This window comes from Geospiza fortis, unplaced genomic scaffold, assembly GCF_000277835.1.
Source record: "Geospiza fortis unplaced genomic scaffold, GeoFor_1.0 scaffold237, whole genome shotgun sequence".
Lineage (NCBI taxonomy): Eukaryota > Metazoa > Chordata > Aves > Passeriformes > Thraupidae > Geospiza > Geospiza fortis.
In genome coordinates, this window is record NW_005054319.1 from 4,512,349 (window position 1) to 4,525,239 (window position 12,891).

At 40.9% G+C, this 12,891-nt stretch overlaps 2 protein-coding genes across 2 annotated transcripts in view; one reads left to right on the plus strand and one right to left on the minus strand.

Annotated features, from left to right (window-relative positions):
- The first annotated feature begins 40 nt into the window (after positions 1-40).
- CRYM (crystallin mu) lies at positions 41-10,219 on the plus strand. Its single transcript, XM_031056579.1, has 7 exons — positions 41-291; positions 1,297-1,359; positions 3,389-3,490; positions 4,339-4,522; positions 6,387-6,508; positions 7,356-7,440; positions 8,057-10,219. The coding sequence occupies exons 1-7, from the start codon at positions 154-156 to the stop codon at positions 8,119-8,121; spliced, it is 759 nt and encodes a 252-aa protein (XP_030912439.1). The 5' UTR covers positions 41-153; the 3' UTR covers positions 8,122-10,219.
- Positions 10,220-11,852: 1,633 nt separating this feature from the next.
- The window catches only part of ANKS4B (ankyrin repeat and sterile alpha motif domain containing 4B), a 4,648-nt gene continuing 3,609 nt past the window's right edge, over positions 11,853-12,891 (minus strand). The window contains exon 2 of the mRNA XM_005420386.1: positions 11,853-12,891. This exon is cut by the window's right edge and continues 209 nt beyond it. Coding sequence (XP_005420443.1) covers positions 12,056-12,891 — 836 coding nt within the window. The 3' untranslated portion in view covers positions 11,853-12,055.

A 12,891-nucleotide genomic window follows, 5' to 3' on the forward strand; every position in this document is an offset into this window, starting at 1 on the left:
GGGGCCGGGCGGGAGGGTTTGGGGCATCAGAAAAGGCCCTCGGTACCGAGTTACCGATTGAGCGGCCGGTAGCGGTGTGACGGTGCGTGTGAGCTCCCGTGATAGCGGTGCGCGAGTAACGCAGGAAATTCTCCCCCGAGGTACCTCGGAGTCATGCCCGCGTACAGTGCTGCGGACGATGCGCTGACAACCAAGTTGGTGACTTTCTATGAGCACCTGAAGGACTCCTCTGTGCCTTCCCACCAGGCGACTGTGCTCCTGTTTGAGCCCAGCAATGGCACTTTGAAAGCTGTAAGTCTTGTGTGTCCTGCGTTCTTCTCTGCTCATGCTGTCCGTTCTCACTTCTGCTTCTTGGAGGCTGGAGCTGGTGTAAATTGGCCTGAGTTTACCAGCAGGATTTGTCTTAAAGCTGCCTATATTTCGTTTCTGTTAAACAGTACTCACCGTGCTGTTTACTGCTGCCTGTGATTTGAATCTGATAGCTCAGAGTGTAACTGGAAGAGAGAAATGATTAGGGGATGTTTGTCTTGCATTTGAAAGCAAAAATTGCTATGTAAAAATGGATCTTGACCCATCTTAAGTCTCAAGTTGAAAGAGATTTACAATTTGCATTGCAGGGACTAGTATTCAGAGTCTGATTACATTTTCTTTATTTTAAGAATTTAAGATTTTTTTTCTAAGAATAGTGATGATTTGCATTGCAATTTAGTAATAATGATTTACTAAAGGGACAAAACTGGCCAAGAAAACTATCTTGGGATCTTCTACCAAACCCCTTGAGTTTTTGGCCCCGTAATTAATATGTATGCAGTAGCTAATGGTCACTGAGGCAGGAGTGTCCCATGTGTGTTGCACATTTGAGGAATTCCATGGTTCCCTGTCAGCACTCTGTACAGACCAGGACAGGGCAGACTGGGGAACTGCTGCTAGTTTGCACTGCTCCCTGCTCTTCCTGGAGCACAGAGTATTGGAGTCATATCCGTGTGTTCCCTGTGCTGGAGAGCCAGGGAAGTGCAGTGCATCAGGAGCTGGGTGAGTTCGAGGTGGCTCTTCTCTGACCATTTTCACTTTTTTTGTGCTGATGGAATGATATGGAAGAACTGGAATAAACAGTGGAGCTGCCCATTTTAAATGTGACTTTGTATGGTTTGTGGTTGCTATGATAATAATTGCTGACTTCTACATGTGTATATCTTTTGTATCTGTAATATCACATCACTCACAAGTTGGATGAAAATTGTTTGTTATTTATTAATTTTTCAGTGTTCACTTCAGTTTGTTTGAATGTTTTTAAAGGTCCTGGATGGCAGTGTCATTACAGCAAAACGAACAGCTGCAGTTTCTGCCATTGCTACCAAGGTGTGTCTTCTGTTCTCTAAGTGGGGCTTGGAGTTATAAAATAACTAGAACAAATGATGCAAATGCCTTTTCATCCAATACAACTCTAAATTAGATTTATCATAAACATATGCACTTTCAGGAAAGTGCAAACTTCAACTTGCTGTACTGAGTCAGTCATGTCTGGCTTTTACACTTTGTGTGTGATTGGAGAAGGAACCTGAGCTGTATTTTTGTGGCTTCTGTTGCACCTTCTAGGAATTTACTGAGCTGTCTTTCACTGTATTTTTCTTTCCTCTGTGTTTGTGTTAACATGCCCCTTTATGGCTTTGGGTGATGTAGCTGTGGTGATATACTGAATTTTATTTAGGTAGATGCCTTCTGCTGTCAGGACAGGACACGTGGGTGGCACTGGACCTGTAAAAAGAGGGGGAAAGCACATTTCCATTTCTTTTAAGATAGATGATGCCCAGTATAGATGGATAACTTGTCCAGAGGTGTCTGTCTGTCTGTCAGCATCTCTGTTGTCACTGGAAGGTGTCCAGATGACTGTCCCTGACCATGGCCATAAATTTCAGTGTCTAAAGACAGGTGAGGTGTATCTGGCTGTGCATTGCTTTATATCACTGAAATTTTAATTGGATATTTTTGTGTTGGGTTGTTTTTTTTAAAGCTATTTTTGGTTGGGCTGCTAACATCAGGAAGAGAGCAAGTGGCCATGCATTGCACAGCAGGGTTTAAGCCTTCACCTCGAAGACTGAGGCAATAAGAAGAGGGCCAGAGCTAAAAAACAGTGTTGTTTGTCACTCCTCAGTTTTGCATCAGAATGAAGTCTGATCTCACTGTTTTGTGAGGGGCAGTTCATGCCAGGGTGACTCTATCCATGGCAATGGAGCTACGCTGGCATAAGACTGAGTGAAGGACCTGTCCCCAGGAGCTTCTCCTGACCCAAAGGACGGAATGATTTACAATGAACTCCTTGGGCAGGAGCTCACAGGACACCATTCATTTTGGCCATTCTGTATTTGGTCAGTTCTATGGTTTTTATGCAGTCCATGCTGGCTTCGAAGGAGCTTGGCTGCTGAAGGTACTTCAAGATCAGATCCTTCATTGTTATCTGTTCTTTTGGAAATTTTCAGGAGTGTTTGAGTTTAGCTCATATTTGTCATCTTGTTTTTATGGCATTTGCTTTTCAAAGACCCCTCTTACGCAAAGGACCTTTGAAATCAGGGCTTCACAGCCTTTAAAAGGCACATTAAAACAAATTCTTACTACTGAGAAATTGCATCAATGAGATTTTTCTCCATTTGTTAGCAGCAGAATAAACCTTGAGAGCCTAGACAATTCTAAAGCTTTTTAGGCAGGAGTGAGTGGCCACAGCAAATGCATAAACAAGACACAAAGATGGTTAGGGCCGGACTCCAGCAGCTCTGTCTGCCTCTTTGCCAAGTATTGGTGAATCACAGACAAGCACTAAACCAGAAAGCCAAAAACAATTGTGGAACTGAATTTGATTATTTGTTCTTCAGAACCATCCCTACTTTTACGATGTCTGTGTATTATGGCTCTTGCAATGCCAGGATATGCTTGTGGTGTGATTTATGGCTCCAGTGAATACAAAGAGTGGATTAGTGTGGGGCTGCCAGGGCCAGTTTACCTGTGCAGCTGCCACTCTCAGTGCTGATGGTTTTTGGGGTTCTGAGCCCTGTTTTCAGCCAGTGCAGAACACCAGCACATGGGTGTGTTAATATTGGAGTGTGCTGAGGCCCCAGAACTTGCTGCTCATGCTGTTGCATCTTAAATCTGAATTTCAAGTCAGACAATTCAACACTGGAATTAAGCCAAGATGTGCTTTGGTGCTACTGATGCTTGCTTTTGCATTAAAAAAAAGGCCAAATAAATATAGTGACTGTTTATAGACTATTTTATTGTTTAAAAGTACTTAACAATACTGCTTTCTTTTGCAGTATTTTGATATATGTTTGTAATGCCTGTTAATATATTGTCCTTACATATTCTCTTTTGATTTTTTATTCCTGATCCTGTTCAGTTGTTAATGCCACCTTTTGCAGAAGTGCTGTGCATTTTGGGAGCTGGTGTTCAAGCATACAGCCATTATGATATCTTCACAGAACTGTTCCCATTTAAAGAGGTAACAGACACATCTTAAGAAGATACATTTATTTTTCTCTAGTATGTTGCAGGATTCATTGTAAAGGAAGTACAGCCAGTGAAGCTGAATCAGCTCAGGCTGGGATGGAGCTCCTGTTTCCCAGAGCAGCCCTCACAGTGCTGTGCTCTGGCAGCTCAGGGCTCTGATAACACCCCAGTGTTCTGGCTGCTTCTGAGCAGTGCTCGCACAGCATCAAGGCTGTCTCTCCAACATTTGTTTCTGTTTTATTAAACACCCTTTATATTTTCAATTTTTTTTTCAAATTTTTTCCATCTTATTTTCTCTTCCCTCTCCCTGTGTTGCTGGGGAGGGGCATGATGAAACAGTTTTGTGGGCACTTGGTATCCAGCAATGGTCATTCCACCATAAAAGTTAAGATTAACCACATTTTGGTTGTGTTTCTGCAGAACCCAGTAATAGAGCAGCAAGAATTTCTTGTTCAAATGTTGATATTTGAAAAGAAAAAAGGTTGGAATCAAAGTTGTTTCAGTTAACTTTTTGTCTGAGAAGATCCTACTGTATATGCCATACTTGGATAAGTTTTTTGTGACTTTCCCTTATATGTAATTTTCAGAAATATTTGCATTTTATAAGAATAATCTCCTCTACAAGGAGATGTTATTCTAGCATCACAAAACAGGCATTCAAATGTAGCTGAACACTCATGAAATTTACTTACTTGTATGATAACATTAAAGTGGAAAAAACCTCCAACCTTTAGGTGATGTTTAACTATCTACTGAAAACTTAAATTAAATGTTCTGTTTCAGCAAGGAGAAACTCTCCAGGTTGATCTGTCTGTGTTTTGTTGTGTTTTTCCCCCGGAGGTGAGGATATGGAATCGCACCAAGGAGCGGGCAGTGCGGTTTGCCAGCGCTGTCAGCGGCCCCGTGCGGGTCTGCTCCTCTGCCCAGGAGGCGGTGACAGGGGCAGATGTCATCGTGACAGTCACCATGGCAACAGCTCCCATCCTCTTCGGGGACTGGGTGAAGCCAGGTGCCCACATCAATGGTAGGTTCTGTTCCTTTGTGTACAGCAGGTGTTTATGAGCACTTTGCTTAGCATCGCCATCTGCTGAGGAGCAGTTCTCTGTGCTCCATGGAATGACTGTTCTTTACATTTTGACTTTTCCTCCTTACTGAGGACCACTTTTCCCAGCCCTCTCCTCCTGGAGTCAGAATGCCTGCATAATCCAGCAGGGCATTTTTGCTAGAGCATGGGATTTGCTCTATTCCTATGTGCTCTTTTCTCTTAGTGGTGCATCATTGTGGCATTTTTGGGGTTCCCCAGACAGAGGAGGAAATGATGAATCTGACTCCATGTTCTTAGAAGGCTAACTAATTACTTTATGATCTATATAATATAAAAGAATGCTATACTAAAGAATACTAAACTATGCTAAAGAATAGAGAAAGGATACTTACAGAAGCCTAAAATATACTAATGAAAAACTTGTGACTCTCTCCTCAGAGTCTAACACAGCTGGCTATGATTGGTCATTAAGTTAAAACAATTCACATGAAACCAATCAAACATGCACCTGTTGGTAAGCAATGTCCAAACCACATTCCAAAGCAGCAAAACACAGGAGAAGCAAACGAGATAATATTGTTTTCCTTTTTCTCTGAGGCTTCTCAGCTTCCCAGGAGAAGAATCCTGGGCAAGGGGATTTTTCTAGAAAATATGACAGTGACACATTGTCTTTGCCCTCGTGTTGTCATTATTGTCACCTTGCTCTCCATTTAAATAACCTATACAAATATTCTTCTAAGTAGTTACTGCTCATTGTTACATTGCCCTGGTGGTGTCATCTTTTCTTCCACCAATTTTGTAATCTTCTCTATTTCTTTCTTTTGGGGCTGATCACACCAGTTTACTTTTTTACTTGAGTAATGAAGATGCAATAACTGAGTTAAGAACATCATAATTTAACCTCTAATTATAGTGAGGTTTGGAGGGGTGCTTTTTTGTTGCCTGCCTTGTAATGATGTTGCCACACTATTGTTTGGAGTCTCTGGATGTGCCTCTGTTTGTTTATTTTCATTAATTGTGGGCCTTTTTCAGATGACCTTGTGCACTTTCCAGATAGCCTGGTAATAAGACAAAAGCAAGTTCTCAAAGGGAGCAATTTAAGGAAAGGTCCCACATTCCAGCAGCTTCCTACCAATTTTTCAAACTCGATTTAGTCCTTTGTCATTGAAAGTTGTTGTGTCATGGCACGGAAGTCAGAAATACAACAAAATCAATTAAGGTCCACAGTCACTGAGGCAACACAGACACAAAGACCTCTCTCTTTCCTTGCCATTTTTTACCCTTCATTGAGGCATTTGTACTGTTTGAAGAGGCATTTGAGCAACAAATGCAAATTTATTGTTCCTTAACAGCTGGGCATGTAAAAAATATCTGAATACAGTATAACTGGGTAGTCCTTTTAGTTTCTGTTGGGTTTCTTGTTTGCTTGTTTTTTAAGCCCAAAACAAGTTGAAAATTATCTTGGTGCTGTTTATAAAAAATTAAGCTCCATGATTTGTTTTCAGTTTCTCTGGGTAAGTGATAATCTAATTAAGGCGTGTAAAATTCATTTGGTAATGATCTTATGAAAACAAGGGTATAAGAGATAATAGACAAAGGGAGAGGATTTTCTTTTGCCTCAGCTACTCAGACTCTTCTGAGGATGTTTTACTGACATATCAAATCTTGAATGTTTTTCTGTTGTCCTATCAATCAGTATTTCTCCAAGGCTAACACTGGATTTTTTTGTGCATTACATTTCCATATTAGTATTGATTGTTACTTCACATGTGTCTTTTGAACAAAATGTGATTGGAATTTGTTTTAAACATTGCTCCCAAGTTCATCAGTTTTGTTGCTTTAGCTGTTGGAGCAAGCAGACCAGACTGGAGAGAACTGGATGATGAGCTGATGAAGAATTCTGTTCTGTTTGTGGATTCCAGAGATGCTGCTCTTACAGAATCAGGAGATGTTATTTTGTCAGGGGTAAGACTTTCTGAAACTATGAGCTTTATTTTTGTGGCAATTGGATTTGAAATGAGCTGGTATTGATGATGACCTGCACCTTTAGGGCATCACTTGTAATTGTTGACACTTTCCAGGCAGGGGTTGAAGGATAAACTGGTTTAAAACTGCAATTGCTCTGTCTGTGACAAACCACGCAACCTCTGTATCTACCATTTTGACACCATATTACAGTAGCATGTTTTCAGCACTGGCTTTTGATGATAACATTGTATTGCTGTTGAACGACTTACATTTCCTGCAGTGTTTGGTTATCATAAATATTCTTCAAATCTATTTATTAGAACCTGTAGCTTTCTTTCCCTGAGACTTCAGTGTGATTGACACTGAATGGACCAGCCCAAAGAATGGACCACACAAGCCAAGCAGACAATGATCTGCACAGATTTGCCAGCAGGGATTCTTTGAGGTTCAATGGAGTTTTCTTTTTCTCTTTTAATGTGTCTGCAGAATAAATATGATTTACACTTTTGAGGTTTTAACATAAGAGGTCCAGATATGGTAATGTGTGTGGAATCCCATGTGTTTTGTTGGACAAGTAACAAGCTGTCCTCTGTAAAAAAACTTGCTGAGGAAAGTCTGCCAGCTGTTTTTCTTTGAAAACCATTCTGCTCCTCTGATTTCTGTCCAGTTTCTATATAATTTGTCTGAATGTTGATCTGCTTCACCATGGAAAGTAATCAGTTTTGGGATGCAGCACTGGAGGAGTTCTTTCTTTTGAAGTCACTCGGAAGAAAAGGGTTTTTTTTTTCCTCTTAATGTATGTGTGGGTATTCTGTTTTTGTATAAATATGTATTTTTTTCACAGGCGGAGATTTTTGCTGAGCTGGGGGAGGTTTTGAAGGGTACAAAACCAGCCCTGCCTGAGAAAACAACAGTGTTTAAATCATTGGGTAAGAACAGCCCCTCCTGTGTCCAAGTCTGACAGAAAACAATGCCTTGTTCTTTATTAGGTCCCCCATGCGTGGGAAAGCTGCTGATCATCTTCAGAACCGCTGTGGCAATGCACTGTCCACAAGAAAGTAGACTCTGATTTGCATTTTCCCTTTTTAATTCCCTTCTTGTTTATCTAGCAGGATTGATGTAATGAAAAGTGATAGGAAAGCAGGCAAACAATAGAAGTCCATTTTCCATTTCACAGTTGTTCAAGACATGAGTGCAGCATTTATTAATAGAGCAGCAGCCCGACTGCCCCGCTGTTCCACCCGTGGGGTCTGTCTGACCTGGGACAATGTGACACTGTCCTGTGGGGCTGGACTTGGGGAAAGGGTGCCACTGGGCATGAATTGCCATGCTCTGAGCTACATGGCATCTCCAAAAGGGCCCAGTTGTGATATGAAATGCATGATGGCTATGGACTTTGAATGTAACGCTGTAGGTGTTTGGGATGGGAAATAATTCCTGTTCCTGTCCAGTCAGATAATCTCCTGAGTCTTCCTGTTCCCTTCTGAAGCAAAATCATTTGTACAGCTGAATAACTGTTTGAAGGTAACTTCTGTTCTTTTTCAGGGATGGCAGTTGAAGACACAGTAGCAGCAAAATTTGTTTATGATGCGTGGTCAGCTGGTAACTGAAGAGAGAAGACTACAATGCCAGTGAGGCCAAGAAAATAATTTGCACTTAGTTTCCCTGAATCCTGTGCTAACAAGAAAGGCACCAATCCTATCTACATGTGGCCCTTCTAGAACATTCAAGAAGGAAAAGTAAAATTTCAGCAACAGACTAATTTCTAAAGTCTTCTAATTTCAAATATTAGATACTTGCAGTATTGTTAATAAATGTCTCTCTTTTGTAACAGCAATTATTAGATGTTTGCAGTGATACTAACAAGGGTATCTTTCTGGAATCAATGCCTTTCCTCTCTGAATTATTTATGTAGCAGAAGCCTGTGTGTAGATTTTGTGGTTTTTAGAGGGATAATTCATTCTGGTGTAAAATAGATCAGTTTGTAGAATGGACTCTGGCATCATATTTACCTGTGATGGTACTTTAAATGCAGCTGTGGGTTTCAGTGCTCCAGTGACAGTGACCTTGTCTTCAGGCTCCTAGGCACACAGCCCTCCTCCAGCTCCTGGACACACCTTCCCTTCCAGCTCACTGGAAGTCACCATTTTTTTCACCCCTTGCAATCCACCTTCCTTTGTCCTCAGACTCAGTGGTTTTTCACTGAGGGCACAGTTCTGAGTGGGAGTTTATGTAATAACCAAACCTCCCTCCAGTTGGGTTTCTGCTCAGTACCTCCCTTAGTACCTGCCTCACGGGGATATTGCCATTTTCATATTGCAAGGAGTCACACAGAATGTGAGGACTAATATGTGTTTGGATTTAACTTTTATTTCAGTTCTGTAGGGAGATTTTGCTATTAACCTGTGGTGCCTCTGAGTTGTTTTTCTAAGCTTCTTGAAGGCTGGAACCACACAAACTGATTTCAAGTAAGCAGGCAAATCTTTTCAGTTTGGCTGTACCATGCTTCAATTGCTAATTGTTCTATTATCACAGATATTAGCTGGGGCAGGAATTTCCATGATCCTTTCCTGGCAGAGGAGCCCAGTGACATAAGGAAAGGTTCCAGTTTTGAGCTGTTATGCAACTGCCTTGCAAAAGAGTGAGCATCTGCTGAAAAACAGCTATTGCCCTGGAAACAAATTCCTGTCTCAGGCTCACAAGTTGTGCCTTGTGAAATTTTATTTCCATTTGCATATTGTTTCATGCAGGCTATTAAGTGTTTCTTCCTGCTGTGGAAGAGTAGGATGACATTTTATAACATGCCAGTAGAATAGAGCAGAGCAACAGGAAGGAGGGTCAGGAGCAGCTGACATTAAAGCCCTGGAGGGTGCATAGGTAGGTGTAGAAGAGGACAGTGCAGGTGTGATGTAAATAATACTCCCAGTTGTAAGCCTGGTGTATGCTAGTTGGAAAATGTACTGAGTGGCAGAAGTAGCATAGAAAGGTACCAGACCACTGATAGGCCTGAAGGATGTTTGATGTGGATCCAAACTGAACTGCGCTGATCCTGTTGATCTTATCAAAAAAAACCAACAGAAATTTCTCTGTGAGCTTATGTGTTTTAATTGTAGCAAAATTACCCTTCTGTTTTTACATGTCTTGTTTCTTCTCTGTCATTTCTGAAGTGTTCAGAAGTTTGTGTTGATTTAGTTTCTTGGTTCATTCATGCAGAACTACACTAACCTGAGGTAAACATTAAAGCAAATGATGGTCCATTACTCAAGAGCTCCATGGAAACTTGCAATTAATAATTATGACAGTATTGTCCCAGTTCTGTGCCAGTGTTATACCAGATTTGAAACTTGAAGTGAGATGTAGTGTTTGGGAAGACAAGTCCAGTTTATTTTCTCATGTACTCCCCTACAGACTATGCACTTTAAAAAAATAAATGGAGCCAGCCCAAAGACCTGGTTCTGAAAACCCACATTGTTCTCAGCTTCATTGGCAGTGGGAGATTTTGGGAGCCTGGCTTCAGTGTTGGACCTCTGATGTCATGAAGTTCAGCTACAATGGCAATTGCTTGGATGCCGCCTTTAGATTTTCTGAGGGGAAATAATAGCATCAATTTCTGTGTTTCCTTCTCTTACAAACTAATGGATCATGAAATTGTGTAACTTGCATTTATATTAAAATTAAATAGATACTGCTGTTTGTCTTTGACACTCATTTTGTTGTCCATTTCTTTTCTGGTTTGTGGTTGATTTATTTGACGACAAGAAAGAAAGCATTCAAGTTGTTGCAGTGACAGCACTCTCAATAAATGTGATCACTGAATGTAAATGGAAGAAATAGGGAGTTCTCTGTTCCTCTGTGATACCCAGATTTTCAGTTGTCCCACTGCACATTTTCTTAATGTCTGTTCAGTGCAGAGTATTAAATCCCTAAGGAAGGAGAACCTTGTACTTGGCAGGGCTGTGCTCGTGTGAGATTGCCTGGTTTTATGTTTTGGGTTTGGGTTCTGCTCTAGGATTGCATATGTGGTACATAAAGTCTCTCCAACTGAACTGAGAGCAGTCACAGCTGGGAGTCCAGTTCTTCCAGACTCTAAAGGAAGCAAAGGGGTTGATAAAATCTGAAAACAGCAAAGCACATGAGTGCAAAAAGCAATCATGGAAGGTTGCACAGAACAGGACTTTGATGTGATTGCTTAATATAAGAACATATCAACCTTCTGTGTGCAGGAATCCAAGCAGGGAAGAATGCAGTATAAAGTCCATCCAATAAAAGATATTATAATATACAAATCACAGTCACAAAATGATGTGGAAAGAAGAAACATGAAAAAAACAGATCATTAACCAGGATTAGCATCCACAAATGCAGCATAGCCCTAAGGAAAAACTCATAGCTGGCTAATGGAAAGATATAAAAAGAGCTTTAAAGATAAATGTTCTGCTAATGAATGTGCATGCAAAATCTGTGATCTTAGCCAGAGCATGGCTGCTAAAAGCACTTTATTAGATTCACAAAGCTCAACAGGAGTGATTAATTTGTATCTGATAGTGCTGGCTTCCCAAGGGAACAGGGGAACCCTGCTGTGAATGCCTCCAGACAGAGTGGGAAGAGCAGGAGCTTCCACAGCAGCATAGCTCATTTTCTTTTTTTATTTTCATGAGCTGTGTGTGTGATACACAGCTCTCAGGCTAAAGCTGACAACAACCCACAGAAAATGGTGTGGGAGATGAATCCTCATTTCTGGGACTTTGCATGGAAAATGCAAGCCTATAGGAACAGGCTGGGGATATACCAAAATAGATCCAAAATTTTGAAAATGAAACCTCAGCTTCTTGTAGTTGGAAGTATTACAGCCTTGATGACATTTAGGACATTGTGGGTGCTGGCAATTGGATCCAGCCTAATGAGACAAGAAAGGAATATACAACTCACACTGAACATCTCTTGGGAAGCTACTTCATGTATTTTTAAATTATTGTCAATACAGAAGTAAAAACCTTACTGACAAATATATGAAACTTGCTGTAAATTAGTCTTATTTACATTAATTCAGAGGTGATTAGAGTCATTAAACCAGAGCTAAAATCAAGATTCAGATTCCTTTTCTATATACTGCCATAGGAAGAGTGGTTTTACTGATCCTTCAGAAGCAAATGGAGAAAACTCAAAGCTCTCAGGCTCTGAGAATGCTCTTTGCTTTGTGGTTTTGGAGAAAAAAGGGAGGCCTTTATTAAGGAATGCAGCAGGCCTGGCCTTCACTGATATTTGAAATTATCTGGACCAAAAGATATCCAATCCACATAAACAGTTCAGGGAGAAAAAGCTTTTTGGTTTTTAACTTCCCATTATTGCTTTTTGGCAGAATATTCTTAATATGCTGTTCACCAGAACTACTCATCCAGAGAGAAAAATTGTTATCCCTGCTGTACTTCCCAAAGCAATTGGTAACCTCTCTGCCTTTTGCTTTAGCAGACTTCTAAAAAGAGTTGAATACTGGTAAAAGGGAAAGGTAATGAATCAGTAGGTAACAACAACAGATATGATAATTTATAAGCAAGTATCTACAGTTTTTCCAGGGTTCTCGAGTGCCTGTTTTCTTTTATTCACAGCATTCAGGACTTTCTTTCTTGGCCCAAGCTCCATCTGAATGCTCTGTAGATCTTCATCAGAACATAGCATCAGGGCATCTAAATCAATTTTTTCCCTCATGAAGACAGGAAGAAATTCATCCAACATCTGTGATGCCAGAAATACCTCAAGGGGCGTATTCTCTGTTTCCTCATCATCCCAAACGACTTCTTCATCATTCCAAGGGACATCAGCACTGTTCTCAGCATCATCTTCCCTGCCATTCTCAGTGTTTTCATACTGAAAGAGCTCACTGGCTATTGTATCTCTTATACCTTCCTTCTCAGAAGACACAGTTTCAGGATTTACCTCTGCAGCCAAATTCCTTCCAAACACAATCTTGCCAAGACCTGGCCGCTGAAAAATGGAGAGCTGACTGTCATCACCACCAAGGTTCTTCTCTCCAAGGTCATTCAGTAATTCATCCTCCTCTTTCTCATCAAACAAATGCATCACACTTTTCCTACCCATATCATCCTCTTGGTCATTTCTTTGTGTTTCCTGCCTTCTTGTGCTGTCAGTTGTCTTTTTGGTCTTGAGTTTCAAGGTATCTTTCAGGTTTTTGGTTAAAGTACTTGTGGCACTTGAAGCAAATAGCCCAGGCAACTTTACCCTGGAGTGCGTTCCTTTGGAAGAATTCACTGTTCCAACCTTTTCTTTAATATAATTCCGGTTCATTTCCTGCTGGTGTTTCTCCTGGCGCCTCTCACACTCCTTGATTTGTCTCTCGACGTTCCTCTGGGCCTGTGCCTTTT